This window comes from Oryctolagus cuniculus, chromosome 8 (assembly GCF_051225735.1).
Source record: "Oryctolagus cuniculus isolate XC-2025 breed Fujian yellow rabbit chromosome 8, ASM5122573v1, whole genome shotgun sequence".
Classification (NCBI taxonomy): Eukaryota; Metazoa; Chordata; class Mammalia; order Lagomorpha; family Leporidae; genus Oryctolagus; species Oryctolagus cuniculus.
In genome coordinates, this window is record NC_142874.1 from 5,424,281 (window position 1) to 5,439,435 (window position 15,155).

Below are 15,155 nucleotides of genomic sequence, written 5' to 3' on the forward strand. Positions count from 1 at the left end.
AACTTTCATCTCTTTTCCCTTATAATTTCTAAATTGTCGCTCCCCCTCTTCATGGAGGAACAACACTAAACTCTGCCTAGGCTTCCTATCCGAGTCACGGCACCATTATGTCGCTGCCCCTCTTTGTGGAGGAACGACACAGGACCCTGCGTTGTTCTTTCGTCTGCTCGGCCCTCCCCGGGTTTGCTGCTGGTTCTTCCCGGGTTGGCTACCGTCCCTTCCACCTCCGTGGAAGGGCGGTTCCCCCTGCCACTTTCCCCACTTCCGCAGGGGAGCGGCACACCGCCGGCCAGCTCTCTCGGGGGCTGCTCAGGTGTTCCTTCAGATAGATGTTCCCCTTAGATGTTCCTGGTGCATGTTGTCTCTCCCCTCCTTTATAGTCCTCTTCCGCCAATCCCAACTCGGCTGCCCACACGCCGAGTACACTGCTCTCCTCCAATCAGGAGCAGGATCAGCTCCTGGAGGTCATCACTCAAGTTGGCAAGAGGCAGCTGCGTAGAAGCTGTTTTCTCCTCTCCCAGCACCATATTGTGGGAGAGCAGATGCATAGAATAAGTCTTAATTCCAGTAACTTAGTCTAGTCCAAGTTGCTCCCCACACTAAATAAACTGGAATTTCTAAATTAATAAATCTAGCCTAATCATGCATGCATTTAAAGGCAAAATAAAATGACATGATAGCCACTTCACTAAATTATTTTATTAGAGTTTCCATAGTGTAATGGTTATCACATTCACCTGATACTAAATTATTATATTTACCTTTTTGCAATTTTTCAATTGTGATCATTGAAACTCACACATAATATAAAATTTATCACTGAACCGTTTTAAGAAGCATTATGTACCTTCACATGTATGTTACAATTATTACCAAACTCTTGCATCTTGCAAAGCTAAAGTTCTGCTTTATCATATTTTGGGTTTTAATTTTCACAGGTGCCTGCAGAACAATAGGATTAGATCCATATCCACCCATGCTTTCCGAGGGCTGCACAACCTTATTAAACTGTGAGTACCAGCGCCAATTTGCACATTCTGTGGTGTTCTGGTAGCCTGACCCATTCCAGTCCGGACCAGCCCTGGTGCTCGCAACAGCATCAAGTAGGCTGGCAAATTGTGCTGAGAAGCAGTGTAGCACTTGGCCAAGAGCGCAGGATTTTGGTCAGAGAGGCTTCTGTCCTGATTTTATCACTCGCTGGGTGTGTGACCTTGAGCCATTTGTTACCCTAAGCATTAGTTCCTTCTGCTGTAAAAGACAAGTCATAGTAGCACCCACCTCAAGGTTGTTGGAACAAACAAGAAGATCCATGGAAAGCATGAGGTGCCTACCAGTGCCTGGCACACAGTCAGAACTCTGTGAACATCAGCCACTGTGGCAGGAGTGAGGATTTGAATGGATCAAGTCAAAGTAAGAAAGTTTGATAATAATGTTTTTGAAGAAGAAGATTCAGACTTCCTTGGGTATTTAGTTATCCTTTTTTCACTTCTCCTGCTTTTATAAATATGTAAAATGTAGAGTTAAAACAATAACACTTTTTAATTGCGGTAAAATATATGTAATATAAAATGTGTCATTTTAAACATCTTGTGAATGTGTGTATTTATTTGAGAGACAGGGAAGGAGTTATGCGAGAGAGGAAGAGAGAGGTCTTGTACCCGCTGCTTCACTGCTCAAATGCCTACAGTGGCAGGTGCTGACCAGGGCGTAAGCCAAGAGCCAGTAGCTAGAAACACATTCCAGGTCTCCGTGTGTATGACAAGGACCCAACCTCTCGAGCCACTACCCCTGCCTCCCAGGGTGCAGATTAGCAGGAAGCTGGAATCAGGAGCAGGAGCCAGGAATTGAACCTAAGCACTACAACATGAAACCTGGGTACCTTAACCCCTAGGCCGAGTGGCTGCCCCCACTGTAGTCAGTGGCATTGTTTGCATTCATGCTGTTGTGTAACCTCTCCACCATGCCCCTCTGCCCAGACTCAGGAAACCACTGCTTCCCTCTTCAGTTTTATGACCAGACTAAGCCAAGTGCTTCATGGAAGTGGAATCATCAGATGTTTTGTATTTGGCGCATTTCATTCAGCACAGTGTCTTCAGTGTTCATCCGCATTGTTAAATGTCAGAATGTCCTTTTTAAGGCTGAATGATGTTCTACTCTGTGTGAGTTGTGTCTGTCCATCCTCTCTCCCTGCACATTTGGGTTACTCATGCCTTTTGATTATTATGAATAGCACTGCTATGAATATGGCAGTGCTTATTGGGTACACACTGAAGTATAATTGATGGTCCATATGATAAGCCCACTCTGGTTTTCTCAGGAACAGCCACACTGCTTGGCACAGCAGTTGAGAGACAGAGAGAAAGGTCTTCCTTTTCTGTTGGTTCACCCTCTAATGGCCTCTAATGGCCGCTGCGGCCAACGCTTCGCGCTGATCCGAAGCCAGGAGCCAGGTGCTTCCTCCTGGTCTCCCAAGCAGGTGCAGGACCCAAGCACCTGGGCCATCCTCCATTGCACTCCCGGGACACAGCAGAGAGCTGGCCTGGAAGAGGGGCAACTGGGACAGAATCTGGTGCCCCAACCGGGACTAGAACCCAGTGTGCTGGCGCCGCAGGTAGCCTATTGAGCCACGACGTCAGCCTTGGTGTTTGTTTTGACAATAACTATCTTAAGGTTGTGAAATAGTATCTCATCATGCGTAAGGCTGAAATGTTACAGGGCTTCTTCAAAGTTCCATTTCATTGAGTTCTATCGAGCAACCTCCCAGAAGAAGTAACTAAAAGGAAATGTAACCAAAAATCACATAAACAACTCCATAGATTCCCATTTCTTTGTTTTTCACGCCACCCCATACTCCCTCCTAACCAGAAAGTGGATTGCACTCGGATTTGTAGCCTAAGGGGTCCGAGTTTTCATCTGAGCCAAGGCAGCACCTGAGCACTCCTTGGTACAATGAAGAAAGCCACAGGAGACTGTGGCCTGCAAGGCCTCTCCCTCTTACCCCTGCCTGCCCTTCCGCGTGTTAGCAGAGCGCCCACAGTCAGCACTGGGCGCGTTCTCCTCAGGCTCCTGACTACATTTCTCTGCTTGAATCTACTCAATTTACCGACCAGCCTCTGCTGCTTCAATGCGCAGTGGAGGAGGAGGAAGATCTTAAAGGGCTGTACAGAACTGTAGAGTAAGTGTAGAAGTTCCTCCATCTTCTTTCATAGTCTTTTTGAAAATTATTTATTTATTTATTTGAAAGGCAGAGTGACAGAGACAGGAAGACACACAGAGAAAGAAATTTTCCATCTACTGGTGCACTCCTCAAATGGCTGCAACAGCCCAGGCAAGGCCAGGCTAAAGCCAGAAGTCAGGAACTCCATTCAGGTGTCCCACCTGGGTGGCAGAGGCCCAGCACGTGGGCCATCAGTTGTTGCCTTCCCAGGTACATCAGCAGGAAGCTGGATTGGAAATGGAGCAGCTGGGATTGAAACCATCCCTCTGAGGCCGGCACCGTGGCTCACTAGGTTAATCCTCTGCCTGCAGCGCCGGCATCCCATATGGGCACCGGTTCTAGTCCGGTTACTCCTCTTCCAATCCAGCTTTCTGCTGTGGCTTGGGAAAGCAGTAGAGGATGGCCCAAGTCCTTGGGCCCCTGCACCTGTATAGGAGACCGGGAGGAAGCACCTGGCTTCTGGCTTCGGATCGGCGCAGCTCTGGTCTTTGCAGCCATTTGGGGAGTGAACTAACGGAAGGAAGACCTTTTCTCTGTCTCTCTCTCTCACTGTCTATAACTCTGTGTCAAATAAATAAAATTTTTTTAAAAATCCCTCCAGTATGGGATGCTGTCATCACAAACAGAGGCTTAACCCACTGCCCCGTAACCCCGCCCCCTTTGTTGATTTTTTCATAGCACTGAAATATTGTTTGCATATCAAAGTTGCTATGTACATCTGGCCTTTCGTGATTATTAGCTAACTGCTCTGCCTTCATCCGTGTGTATCCTTTAGCCCTTACAGAGTGCAGGTTCTTCAGGGAGATCCCATGAAGGCACAGAAAGATAAACTAGACATGCTGGCTGGAGGCAGATCCTACTCTAGTATTTCAGGTGGAGGGCATGCCTCTCACTCTCTAGAAGGTTCTGATCAAAGATGGGGAACAACAAAAAAATTGCTTCAGTCCTAAACCTGTGTTGCTCAAGCCAAAACTGCTGTTAGCTTTCACTGAAAGGAGTGGTCACTTCAGGCCCCAAACAGTGAAGGATGAATCTGGAAAAGGAAGAGGCCTGGGCTCTGCAGAGGACCCCGGGTTCGGGGGTGGTCCACGGCCTTTTACCGGTGGGATTTCGTTGAGCCCCGTGAGGCTGTGTGGAGATGGTGAAGTTGTGTATTAACCCACCCTCTGCACAGCTGGGTCCCAGGTTTGCAGAGGAGAGAAGGCAGTGGCTCTAACGTGAGGGGCCATCCCTCCCTCCCCAGAAGCAAAAGTCTAGCCTGGTGGGGGAAGGCAGATTGCTGGCTGGAGAAGTGTTTCGGAACGTGGACTCTGAGGTATGGAAGAACAGAGGAAAGAGAGAAAACAGTGTTGTCCATGTATCTGCGGGAGTGAAACTTGAACTAACACTTGCAGAGTCCTAGATGGAAAGGAAGAAGAGGGAAGAGCTGGGGGGAGTCTGTGCACCACAGTGGTACAAGTACTGTGCACATGGCCAGGTGCTGTGGAGTGCGTTGCCTAGAGTGTGACAGCGACCCTGTGAAGTGGGTTGAGATTATCCCCATTTTACAGTTGGAAAAGCTAAGGTTCAGAGGAGTGATTTACATGCTTAAAGTCCCCCTGTTAATAAGAAAAAGAGGTTGTTAGCAGACACAACACAGAGAATCACTGTACTAAAGAGATTGAGATAGAAATGAACATGGCCTTTTTGGCCGGAGCCGCCATCTTCCAGTAATTCGCCAAGATGACGAACACAAAGGGAAAGAGGCGAGGTACCCGGTACATGTTCTTCAGGCCTTTCAGAAAACATGGAGTTGTTCCTTTGGCCACATACATGTGCATTTACAAGAAAGGTGACATTGTGGACATCAAGGGAATGGGTACTGTTCAAAAAGGAATGCCCCATAAATGTTACCATGGAAAAACTGGAAGAGTCCACAATGTTACCCAGCATGCTGTTGGCATTGTTGTAAACAAACAAGTGAAGGGCAAGATTCTTGCCAAGAGAATAAATGTGCGTATTGAACACATTAAGCACTCTAAGAGCCGAGATAGCTTCTTGAAACGTGTGAAGGAAAATGATCAGAAAAAGAAGGAAGCCAAAGAGAAGGGTACCTGGGTTCAACTAAAGCATCAGCCTGCTCCACCCAGAGAAGCCCACTTTGTCAGAACCAATGAAAAGGAGCCTGAGTTGCTGGAACCCATTCCTTATGAATTCATGGCATGATAAATGTAAGATAAATAAATAAGACCTAATTGAAAAAAAAAAAAAAGAAATGAACATGGCAAGAGGGGGAGATCTACACACAGAACCGAGTTCCTGCACGTTGCAGGAGGGTGGGAAGTACAGTTGCATCGGAAAGGCAGGGTTAGACTCTGTGCAAGACTTGCCACGTCCTTGTATCCAGAACAAGACCAGGCTGTCTCCCAGGTTCACGTCCTGTCTCCTCACAGCCTTCACCGAATTGCCCTTAATTATCCCTCCTTCTGGTGCTACTGCTTTCGCATAAGCCACTTCCTCTGCCTGGAGTAGCCTCTGCCCTCTGAGCTTGGGAATGCTGCTCTCATTTCTCCATGTGCCTCCCTCAGCCAAGCTTCCCTGTCTCCTCATTCCTTCGTGCTCGGCTGCCCTGGCCTGGCAAATCCAGCGCTGGTGTTCTGCAGTGTCACCGCAACCACACAGCGTACACCCGCCCGTCTCCATCTGTTTCCTGTTGCAGTAGCTGAATGCCACAGTCTGGGTCATTTATAGGGAAGGGGGGATTTGCTCAGCTCATGGTTCTAACGGCTGGGAAGTTCAAGATCTGATAGGGCCCTTCTCCTTGGAGGGAACTCCTTGCACAGCCCCGAAGAAGTGCAGGGCATTACATGGCAAGAGCAAGCAAGCAGGAGAAAGCTCCCTTTTATGACAAAGCCCAGTTACTTCTTAAAGGTCTCACCCGGTCCTACGCAATACCCAACAACTGGGATTAAATGTCAAGATGAGTTTCAGTGGCAGCATTCAAACCATAGTAGCTTAATCATCACCCAGTCACATGCTCTCTCCCCTCTAGACGTGAAGCCCCTCAAAGAAGCAGTGACATACTTCGCCATGGTGGCAGAAAGAGGGTGCTCAGGCACTTTAGTGAACAAACAAATAGGTGAATGAATAAGCAGGCTCATTGATTATGGTGAAACACTGTGAGCCATGGGAATGTCTGGAGATTCGAAGGCAGGAAGTGGCACAATGGTAGCTAAGAAAACCCGAGATGAGCGGTTATTGTTTTTACTCTCTGCACTGCAAAACATCAAGAGGGTACAGCGCCACTGAGGTCTAATATCTCCTTTTCCAGATATCTCAGCCATAACAGAATCACCTCCCTGAAGCCAGGTGTGTTTGAAGACCTCCGCAGACTAGAATGGCTGTAGGTTCGGTTTATGTGGCATTCTGTCGTATCTATTGTGATGCTCTAAAAACACGTAAGTGAACCCACTTTTTTCTTCCGGCTGGCAGGATAATTGAAGATAATCACATCAATCGGATTTCCCCACTTACATTTTATGGACTAAATTCTCTTATTCTCTTGTAAGTACTCAGTTAAAGCAGACATTTCAACTGAAGGAAAAGACGAATAAAAATTAATGCTTTAAGTTTAATAGCATTAGATGTAAAATTGTTTAAAACCGGAAAAAAGCCTTTTCAACTGGAAATCATCTCTTAATGATATTCTCCAAGGCCATTTGTAGTTCCAACGGTTTTATATGGCTTTGTTTTCCAGCATGTCTGATGATCAAAAGTGAATCTTTTGATAATCTCATATTTTATGGAAATGTTCTTAAGCATTCCACTACTATACTATATTGAGCCTGGTAAACAAAGAAAAGTTCATTTAAAATCACCTCTTTTTACCTACACACTGTTGAAGGGCACTGACTTTTTTCCTAACATTTCTGCTTCCTCCATGTAATAACTATTATTTGTCAAAATTTTACTACTGTCACGCACTCAACTATAACAGGACTTACAGAAAAAAGTTAGAGGGAAAAATACTCATTTAGTACATTTTTAGGATTTCATAAGAATAATGATAAGACCATGTTTGGCTTAAGATGAGAAAAGAAGCAGAAAAACGGGGCTCACTCGGTTGCCGGTGTTTTTCAGGGTGCTGATGGACAACGTCATCACCCGTTTGCCTGATAAACCTCTTTGTCAGCACATGCCCAGACTCCACTGGCTGTAAGTCACCTCATCCTTTTTTTAAAGATGTCAACTAAATTCTCTGGTTTGCCAAATTCCTTTGTATATCAGGATTTTTTTAGAAAATAATAAGGTTGTTAGTGTCATATCACGTTTCCTCAAATTAGTATAATTTTATATTAAACATCATTATCTAACTTATCTAAAATCTCACCAAAAATAAAGCAGTGCAAATAAATACTTCTGAGCCAGGGAGAACAAAGACAGAAAGAGCCTCATCATATGTACACTACATCCCCTCCTTTCCCCGCCTGTTCATCCGGTACAGGGAGGCCACATCAGTAGAGTTTGATTCCTAAATCCTAAATTATTAGAATTTGATCTCCAGTGTTTGTTTTTATAGCCTAATCCCAATAGAATATATTCCATGGAATTTATTGAACTGTAGCCGCTATGATTTGGATATTTGGATGTTGAACGTCCCCCAAAGGCCCCAAGTTTAAAGGCCTGGTCCCCAAAGTATTCTGTTAATAGGACTAAGAAAGTGGCAATTAATCCAATTTGGTATTTGGGGGTCGTGCATTTAGAAAGGGGATGGGATGGGATGGGATGGGATGGGATGGGATGGGATGGGATGGAATGGAATGGAATGGAATGGAATGGAATTAGATTGAGTTGGGTTGGGTTGGGTTGTTAAGGTGGAACCCTCATGATTAATTACTGGTGGCTTCGTAAGAGACTCGGGTGCTCCCTCTAGTGTTGGCCTGTGATATGCTGTGCAATTTCAGGACTCTGCCTGCAGACCACTCACCAGATGCCCCATCAGTGGGCCACCTCATCTCGACTGTGAGCCCCCAAAACCATGAGCCAGAGTAAACTTGACTTTCCTTCACAAGCAGCTGGTTTCAGCTATTTCATTATCAGGACAAAAAGCTGCTTAACACAGTAGCTCTGCTCCAAGTCATAAGTATCACTCTACTATTCAGAGTTCAACTAGTCAATAAATTTGCATGGTTAGAATGCAAGCAAAAAAGAAACAACCAAGAATAACTATTAAAAATTTTAATCACAGAACTGTATACACAGTATCAAATGATGAAAACTCCCTCTGACTCTTACTCTGTAGGAGATTCTCAGATAACGGTCAGGAATTGTTTGGTTTCTAAGCTCACAGCAGATCACAGATGCTAAATTAAAGGGAGGGGACTAGAAACATTCATGGAGTAAGAAGTGTTAACAATCAATTTGATAATAAAGCACAAGTAATAAGAAGCAAAGATGGTAATTCGAAGTATGCTTGTTTGAGACCCCTTAGGGAGAAACAGTTTCTACATCCAGAGAGCGTCTTGATTTGATAAGGACAGTACTGTACCCTACACTGATGGCAGGCAAGTTCAGAACAATGAAGTTGTACTTGGATGTTTCTTCAAATGAATACGTTAACAGCTCTTAATGTTCAGTAATCCAGACTTAGTAATGAAGCACATCTAATCCATAATTACATAAAAAATTAGCAATTAAGGGGCCAGCACTGTGGCATAGAAGTTAAGTGGCTGCCTGTGGTGCCAGCATCCTATATAGGCACCAGTTTGAATACTTTCTGCTCCACTTCTGATCCAGCTTCCTGCCAATGTACCTGAGAAAGCACTGGAAGGTGGCCCAAGTACTTGGACCCTTGGACCCTTGAACCCAAGTGGGAGACATGGAAGAAGCTTCAGATTGGCCCAGCTCTGGCTGTTGCGACTGTTTGGGGAGTGAACCAGTGAATGGCAGATATCTCTCTCTCTCTCTCTCTCTCTCTCTCTCTCTCTGCCTCTCCACTCTGTAACTCTGATTTTCAAATAAGTAATTAAATCTTGGGAGGAAAAAAGGAACCTATGCCTCAGAATCAACTTTCCTTAAAAAAATATGAATTATCCCCCAAAAATATGCAGAAGAATATATATAAAATATTACAATTGCATTCCAACAATATAGTCTTACAAAAATAAAACCACTGGACAGCATTGCTCCCTCTCTACTAATGAGAAAGAGCTTTAAAATCTACAAAATCCGATTTCCTCTAGTCCAGTGGTTGCCACACTCATAAGGCAACCAAATAAATGAAATTCCAAGAAACAAGGGGAGGTGGGACACATAATACTATTTCACTTTGGCAGAGCACAGGGTGAACCACTGGCTATCATAAGAGCAGGTGTGGGGCCAGCGCCACAGCTCACTTGGCTAATCCTCCACCTAGTGGCGCCAACACACCGGGTTCTAGTCCCGGTCAGGGCGCCAGATTCTGTCCCGGTTGCCCCTCTTCCAGGCCAGCTCTCTGCTATGGCCAGGGAGTGCAGTGGAGGATGGCCCAAGTGCTTGGGCCCTGCACCCCATGAGAGACCAGGATAAGCACCTGGCTCCTGGCTTCGGATCAGCGCGGGGCGCCGGCCGCGGCGGCCATTGGAGGGTGAACCAATGGCAAAGGAAGACCTTTCTCTCTCTGTCTCTCTCTCTCACTGTCCACTCTGCCTGTAAAAAAAAAAAAAAAAAAAAAAAAAACAGGTGTGAAGAACCTGCTAAAATTCCGACAGATCTGCAGGGTCCTATGCAGGCCAGCCTAAAGCACAAAAGTAACTGGAGTGTCACACTCCAGAGAATCAGCTGTCACTGACAGGCATTCTTTTGGCTCCACTGGCTCTCACGTAAAACTAAGAGTAAGGAACCCACCAAGTCCTCCCTGGCAACACGCAGAACTCCAGCCCTCTTCCCCAAGTCCTCCTCTTTTAGGAAGCGAAAGCTTTAAGCACTGGAAGAGCTGCTCCTGCACCCAGGGACGCACAGGAGGCAGAAGCAGAGCGCCAGGCCCAGGGGTGCAGGCAGAGGGGCCCTGCAGCCCGGGCCCTGCACTGATAAGAAGCGCTGGGTTGGGCCCACTGAGGGGGACAGGAAACTCTCTCGTTAGAGTCTGGCTTCTAGAGACAGGAGGGTAGCAATGCTGAGGAAGCCTCGCCACCTTAGAGAAAAAAGAAAAAGGCAAGAAGTCCAGTGTCAGAGTGTGCAGCAACCAACAGAACCAGACCCTGCAGTAACTCAGACGTTACCACTTCCAAATACAGACAGGAAAATACTTATGATGAGTAAGTTAAATGATATCACGCAAAAGGGAGAAAATATGCATGAGCAAATGGAAAATGAGAGCAAGCAGATAAAAAGTGTAACAGAGAATAAAAAGAGAGGCATTTGGTACGGCAGTTGAGTCACCACTTGGGACAGCGGCATCCTGTATCAGAGTGCCCGGATTTGAGACCTGGCTCCCCAGCTTCCAGTCCAGCTTCTGGCCAATGCACGCCCTGGGAGGCGTCAGGAGATGGCTCAGGTGCCTGAGTCCCTGCCACCTGCATGGGAGACCCAGGCTGAGTTCCAGACACCTGGCTTCTACCTTGTCCAGCCCTGCATGGTTTGGCATTTGGGGAATGAACCAGCAGTGGAAGCTATTTCTCTCACTCCCACTCATATTCTCTCAAATAACATGGAAATAGCTTAATTTAAAATTTTTAAAGGGGATTAAAAAATTATTTCAATGGGCTTAGAAGCAGACTGAACACGGCTGAGGAAAGAGTCATTGACCTAGAAGACAAGCATAGGAAGGTTTCAAACAGAAACAAAAACAAGGACTAGAGGAGTATGAAGACAGAACAGGGTATCCCAGAGCTTCAGGACAGTACAGAATTGTCTAACAGAGGTATAAACAGTCACAGAAAAAGAAGAGGGAAGACCGCAACAGAAGAATTTCCTGAAGAAATAATGGCACAGAGTTCTCCACAATTAACATAATACAACAAACCAGAAGTCTAAGGACATCAGAAAAACCCACGCTTAGGAAAAAAAAAATAAACAAACAAATCATAGTCAAGTTGCAGAAAACCAAAGATAAAGAAGAAAGCCTTAATGCAACCAGAGAAACTAGAAATATCCCATACTGTAGGAGAAAGATAAGAAAGGCAATTGTAGCTTTTAAAATAAAATGAAAGGAGCTATTTCAACGTTGGAAAACAGAATTCAGAACAAGCACTTCCCCTGGGGATGAAGAGGACATCAGGTAGTGATAAAGGAGTAGGCTCGGCAGGAAGACAATGTAGACCTGAAAAGTAAGTAGTTTCAGAACATGTAAAGCGGAAGCGGTAGAGCTGAAACAAGACATTGGAGTTGGAGATGCATTTAAAATGGACATGTTCAGAGAGAGAGAGAGAGAGAGAGAGAGAGAGGGAAGAGTGTTAGTCCATTTTCTGTCCTGTAACAGAATAGTGAGGTGGCGTACTGTATAGAGGAAAGTGTAGTTAGCTGCCATTCTGAAGTACAAGGGCACGGTGCTGGTTTCTGCTTGGCTCTGGACAGCGCCCTTGGCTGCATCATGACATGGCAGGTGGCACTGTGTCAGGAGCACACGCCAGAGGCAGACAGCACACGTGAGACGGGAAACCAGGGATTCAAGAGTCAGGCTCACCCACAATGGCGCAAGCCCCTTCACTCCGGAGGGCAGCTCTAGTCAGCACCTCTAGTTAGCTGATTCCTTTGCATGAAAGTTCTACCATCTTTTATCACCCCCTGACCAGGGGCCAAGTTTTCCACACATGGCCTTTGGGAGACACACTCAAACCACATCCAACCGTAGCAGATAGATAAGAGAAACGTAGATATCCCAAGTTGAGCACCAGCAGTTGACCAGATCGTGTGGTAGAAGAGAAGTAGCGGAGCAGAAAGGAAGATAATGCACACTGATTTTCTCATTTCTTATATTAAGAGGTTAAATAGCACTGTCAAGAGAAAGAGAAGATTCTAAGGCACCTCAGAAAGTTTATAGAAAAATGAAATTAAAAGCTAAGTTTACTTTGTAGCAAAATTTTTTTTAATTCAAGCATAGTTTCTTTTTAATACTCATTGTTCCACAAACTATTTGAAGTATCCTCAAATAGTACATTGGGTAAAGTTATAATTATAAAGGTCACCAATAGAATATATAAACCTTTACAAATATCCAAGGAAGTAAATTTTTTAAAATCATCTGGTGAAAGCTTTCTAAACCCATGAAATCACATTTTTTTTAATATTTATTATTTATTTGAAAGTCAGTGGGCCAACGCTGTGGCATAGAGGGTAAAGCTGCCACCTGCAGTGCTGGCATCCAGTAGGGGCACCAGTTCAAGAACCAGCTGCTCCACTTCCAATCCAACTCTCTGCTGTGGCCTGGGAAAGCAGCAGAAGGTGGCCCAAGTTTTTGGGCTCTTGTGCCTGTGTGGGAGACCCGGAAGAAGCTCCTGGCTCCTGGCTTCAGATCAGCACAGCTCTGGCCATTGCTACCAACTGGGGAGTGAACCATAGGATGGAGGACCTCTCTCTCTCTGCTTCTCCTCTCTCTGTGTAACTCTTTCAAATAAATAAATAAATATTTTTTTAAAAAAGTTTGAGTTACACACAGAGAGAAGGAGAGGCAGAGGAGGGAGGGAGGGGTCTTCTATCCACTGGTTCACTCCTCAGATGGCCACAGCAAGCTGTGCTGATCAGGAGCCAGGAGCTTCTTCAGGGTCTCCCATGAGGGTGCAGGGGCCCAAGCACTTGGGCCATCTTCTACTGCCTTCCCAGGCCATGGCAGAGAGCTGGATTGGAAGTGGAGCAGCCAATGCTCGAACTGGCACCCATATGGGATGCGGGCACTGCAGGTGGCAGCTTTACCCATTACACCACAACGCCGGCCCCAATATGATATTTTTAAATAGCAGAATGAAGCTAACTATATTAGTCATGTCAGTGATTCTAAGTGGGATGAACTCACCTGTTAAGAAGAAAATAGATTGGGCGAAGGACCTAAAAAGAAAACATACAAGTAGTCAACAGCTACATAAAAAAATGTTCAATATCATTCATCAGCAGAGAAATGCAAATTAAAACCACAATCAGACATCTATCACACCAATAAAATGGCTATTATAAAAAAGACCAAAGGGGACAGGTGTCATTGAGGATGTGGAGAAAAGGGAAGCCTTGTACACTGTTAGTGGAGATATTAATTAGTACTATCAGTATGAAAAAATAAAGATCTTCCCAAAAAATAGAACTGCCGTGTGACCCAGCAATCAATTTCTGGGAATATATCCAAAGGAAATGAAATCACGTTGAAATAGACATGTGTTCACTTGCTAGACTGTAGTAATCATTTCTCTGTGTACATATATATCAAAACATATCAAACACCTGAAGTAGATACAATTTTTAAAATGTGCCATGTAAATACAAACAAAAAAAGCATCATTTTTTAAAATTTATTTTGAAGGTGGAGTTACAGAGAGAGGGAGAGGCAAGGAGAAAGAGAGGTCTTCCATCTGCTGGTTCATTCCCCAAATGGCCACAGTGGCCAGGGCTGGGCCAGACAAAAGCCAGGAGCTTCTTCCAGGTCTCCTATGTGGGGGCAGGAGACCAAGGCATCTTCTGCTTTCTCAGGCACATTAGCAGGGAGCTGGAGCAGAAGTGGAGCAGTCAGGACTTGAACTGGCCTATGTGGGATGCTGGCACTTTAACGTGTTAGGCCACAATGCTGGCTCCTAAACCATCATTCTTTAATACAAGTAGAAGGAATGCTGGCCAGTATGCATTAAGCAACACAAAGAAGGACATTTTCATGCTATAGTTGTAGTTTGCAAGGAAAGATATTCCATGGGGCTGGTGTTGTGGCACAGCAGGTCAGACCACTGCCTGCGACACCAACATTCCCTCTGAGCACCACTTTGAGTCCTGGCTGCTCCAGGACTCGGATGGAATTCCAGGCTGCGGTCTTCAGGCTGGCCCAGCCCCAGCTGTTAAAGCCACTTGAGGAGTGAACCAGCAGATCAAGAATATCTTTCTGTCTTCCTCCCTCTTATTATAACTCTGTCTTGCAAATAAATAAATCTTTTCTAAAAAATTAAAAGTAAAATAAAAAGATTAAAAGGTACTCTGTTAGGAGTTTATATGCACCAAAAACATTCATATGGCAGCCAAAAGGAAGAGTTGGCATACATAGGCATCAAAGGATCATCTTCGCAGTCCATGGGAGATCAAGTAGAAGCACTCCCCCTACCCCAGAAAAAGGCTGCAGACCTGAACAACATAACTAGCGCATTAACTCTGAGATATCAAACCGCACCTCCCCTCCTCAGTGACAGAACTGATTAATCTAACAAGCCTGCGCCCAGCATTGCCAGACTGCCCTCCTTCTGTGTAGAGCCGTGTGTCTACGTTCCAACGACACAGACGGAAGCAGAGCGGTGTGCAGCTTCTGGAAAATCTCCCCAGAGAGAGAGAGTTAGGTCTTTCCTTTTCCTTCCTTAGCCAGAAAAATGAATATAATGACTCAAACTTTAGCACCTTCTTACACTGCATGCACAAGGTTGTGTGTACAGGACATGAGAAAGATCTTGGGTTCCTAAGAACTTTGAAAACTACCAGTGCCAGGCTGCCTAAGTCTAGATTTTGTTGCTAAATAAATAAATAAAACTCTGAATTTGTGCTTTTATGGTTGGGTTTCTGTAATATGCACCTGCACCTGATCCAAATGGATATAAACTTGAAAGGAAAAAATACCCAAAGACTATTCACAAAAACTGACCGTTACTTTAAGACAAATACTTAGACAAACCAGACCCTGGAAAACAGATGGGGAAATTAGCCCAAAACAGGAGAAGGGCCGTCTCTTCCTCTGAGACCACAAGGAGACCAGGTGCACATACAGGTAAATTGCTAGGCAGGCAGGAAGTCGAGGGCTTTCCCC

At 45.2% G+C, this 15,155-nt stretch overlaps 1 protein-coding gene and 1 pseudogene across 8 annotated transcripts in view; both read left to right on the forward strand.

The window, feature by feature from the left end:
* The window catches only part of RXFP1 (relaxin family peptide receptor 1), a 150,966-nt gene that overhangs the window by 107,399 nt on the left and 28,412 nt on the right, over positions 1 to 15,155 (forward strand). For all 7 annotated transcript variants that reach the window (XM_089301747.1, XM_089301748.1, XM_017350136.4 and 4 more), the window contains 4 exon segments: positions 939 to 1,010; positions 6,528 to 6,599; positions 6,689 to 6,760; positions 7,337 to 7,411. In XM_089301747.1, the coding sequence (XP_089157873.1) occupies positions 939 to 1,010; positions 6,528 to 6,599; positions 6,689 to 6,760; positions 7,337 to 7,411 (291 nt within the window).
* LOC127487142 (large ribosomal subunit protein eL21 pseudogene) lies at positions 4,874 to 5,472 on the forward strand (annotated as a pseudogene). The gene has a single exon (XR_016211542.1). The product of XR_016211542.1 is annotated as a large ribosomal subunit protein eL21 pseudogene (transcript).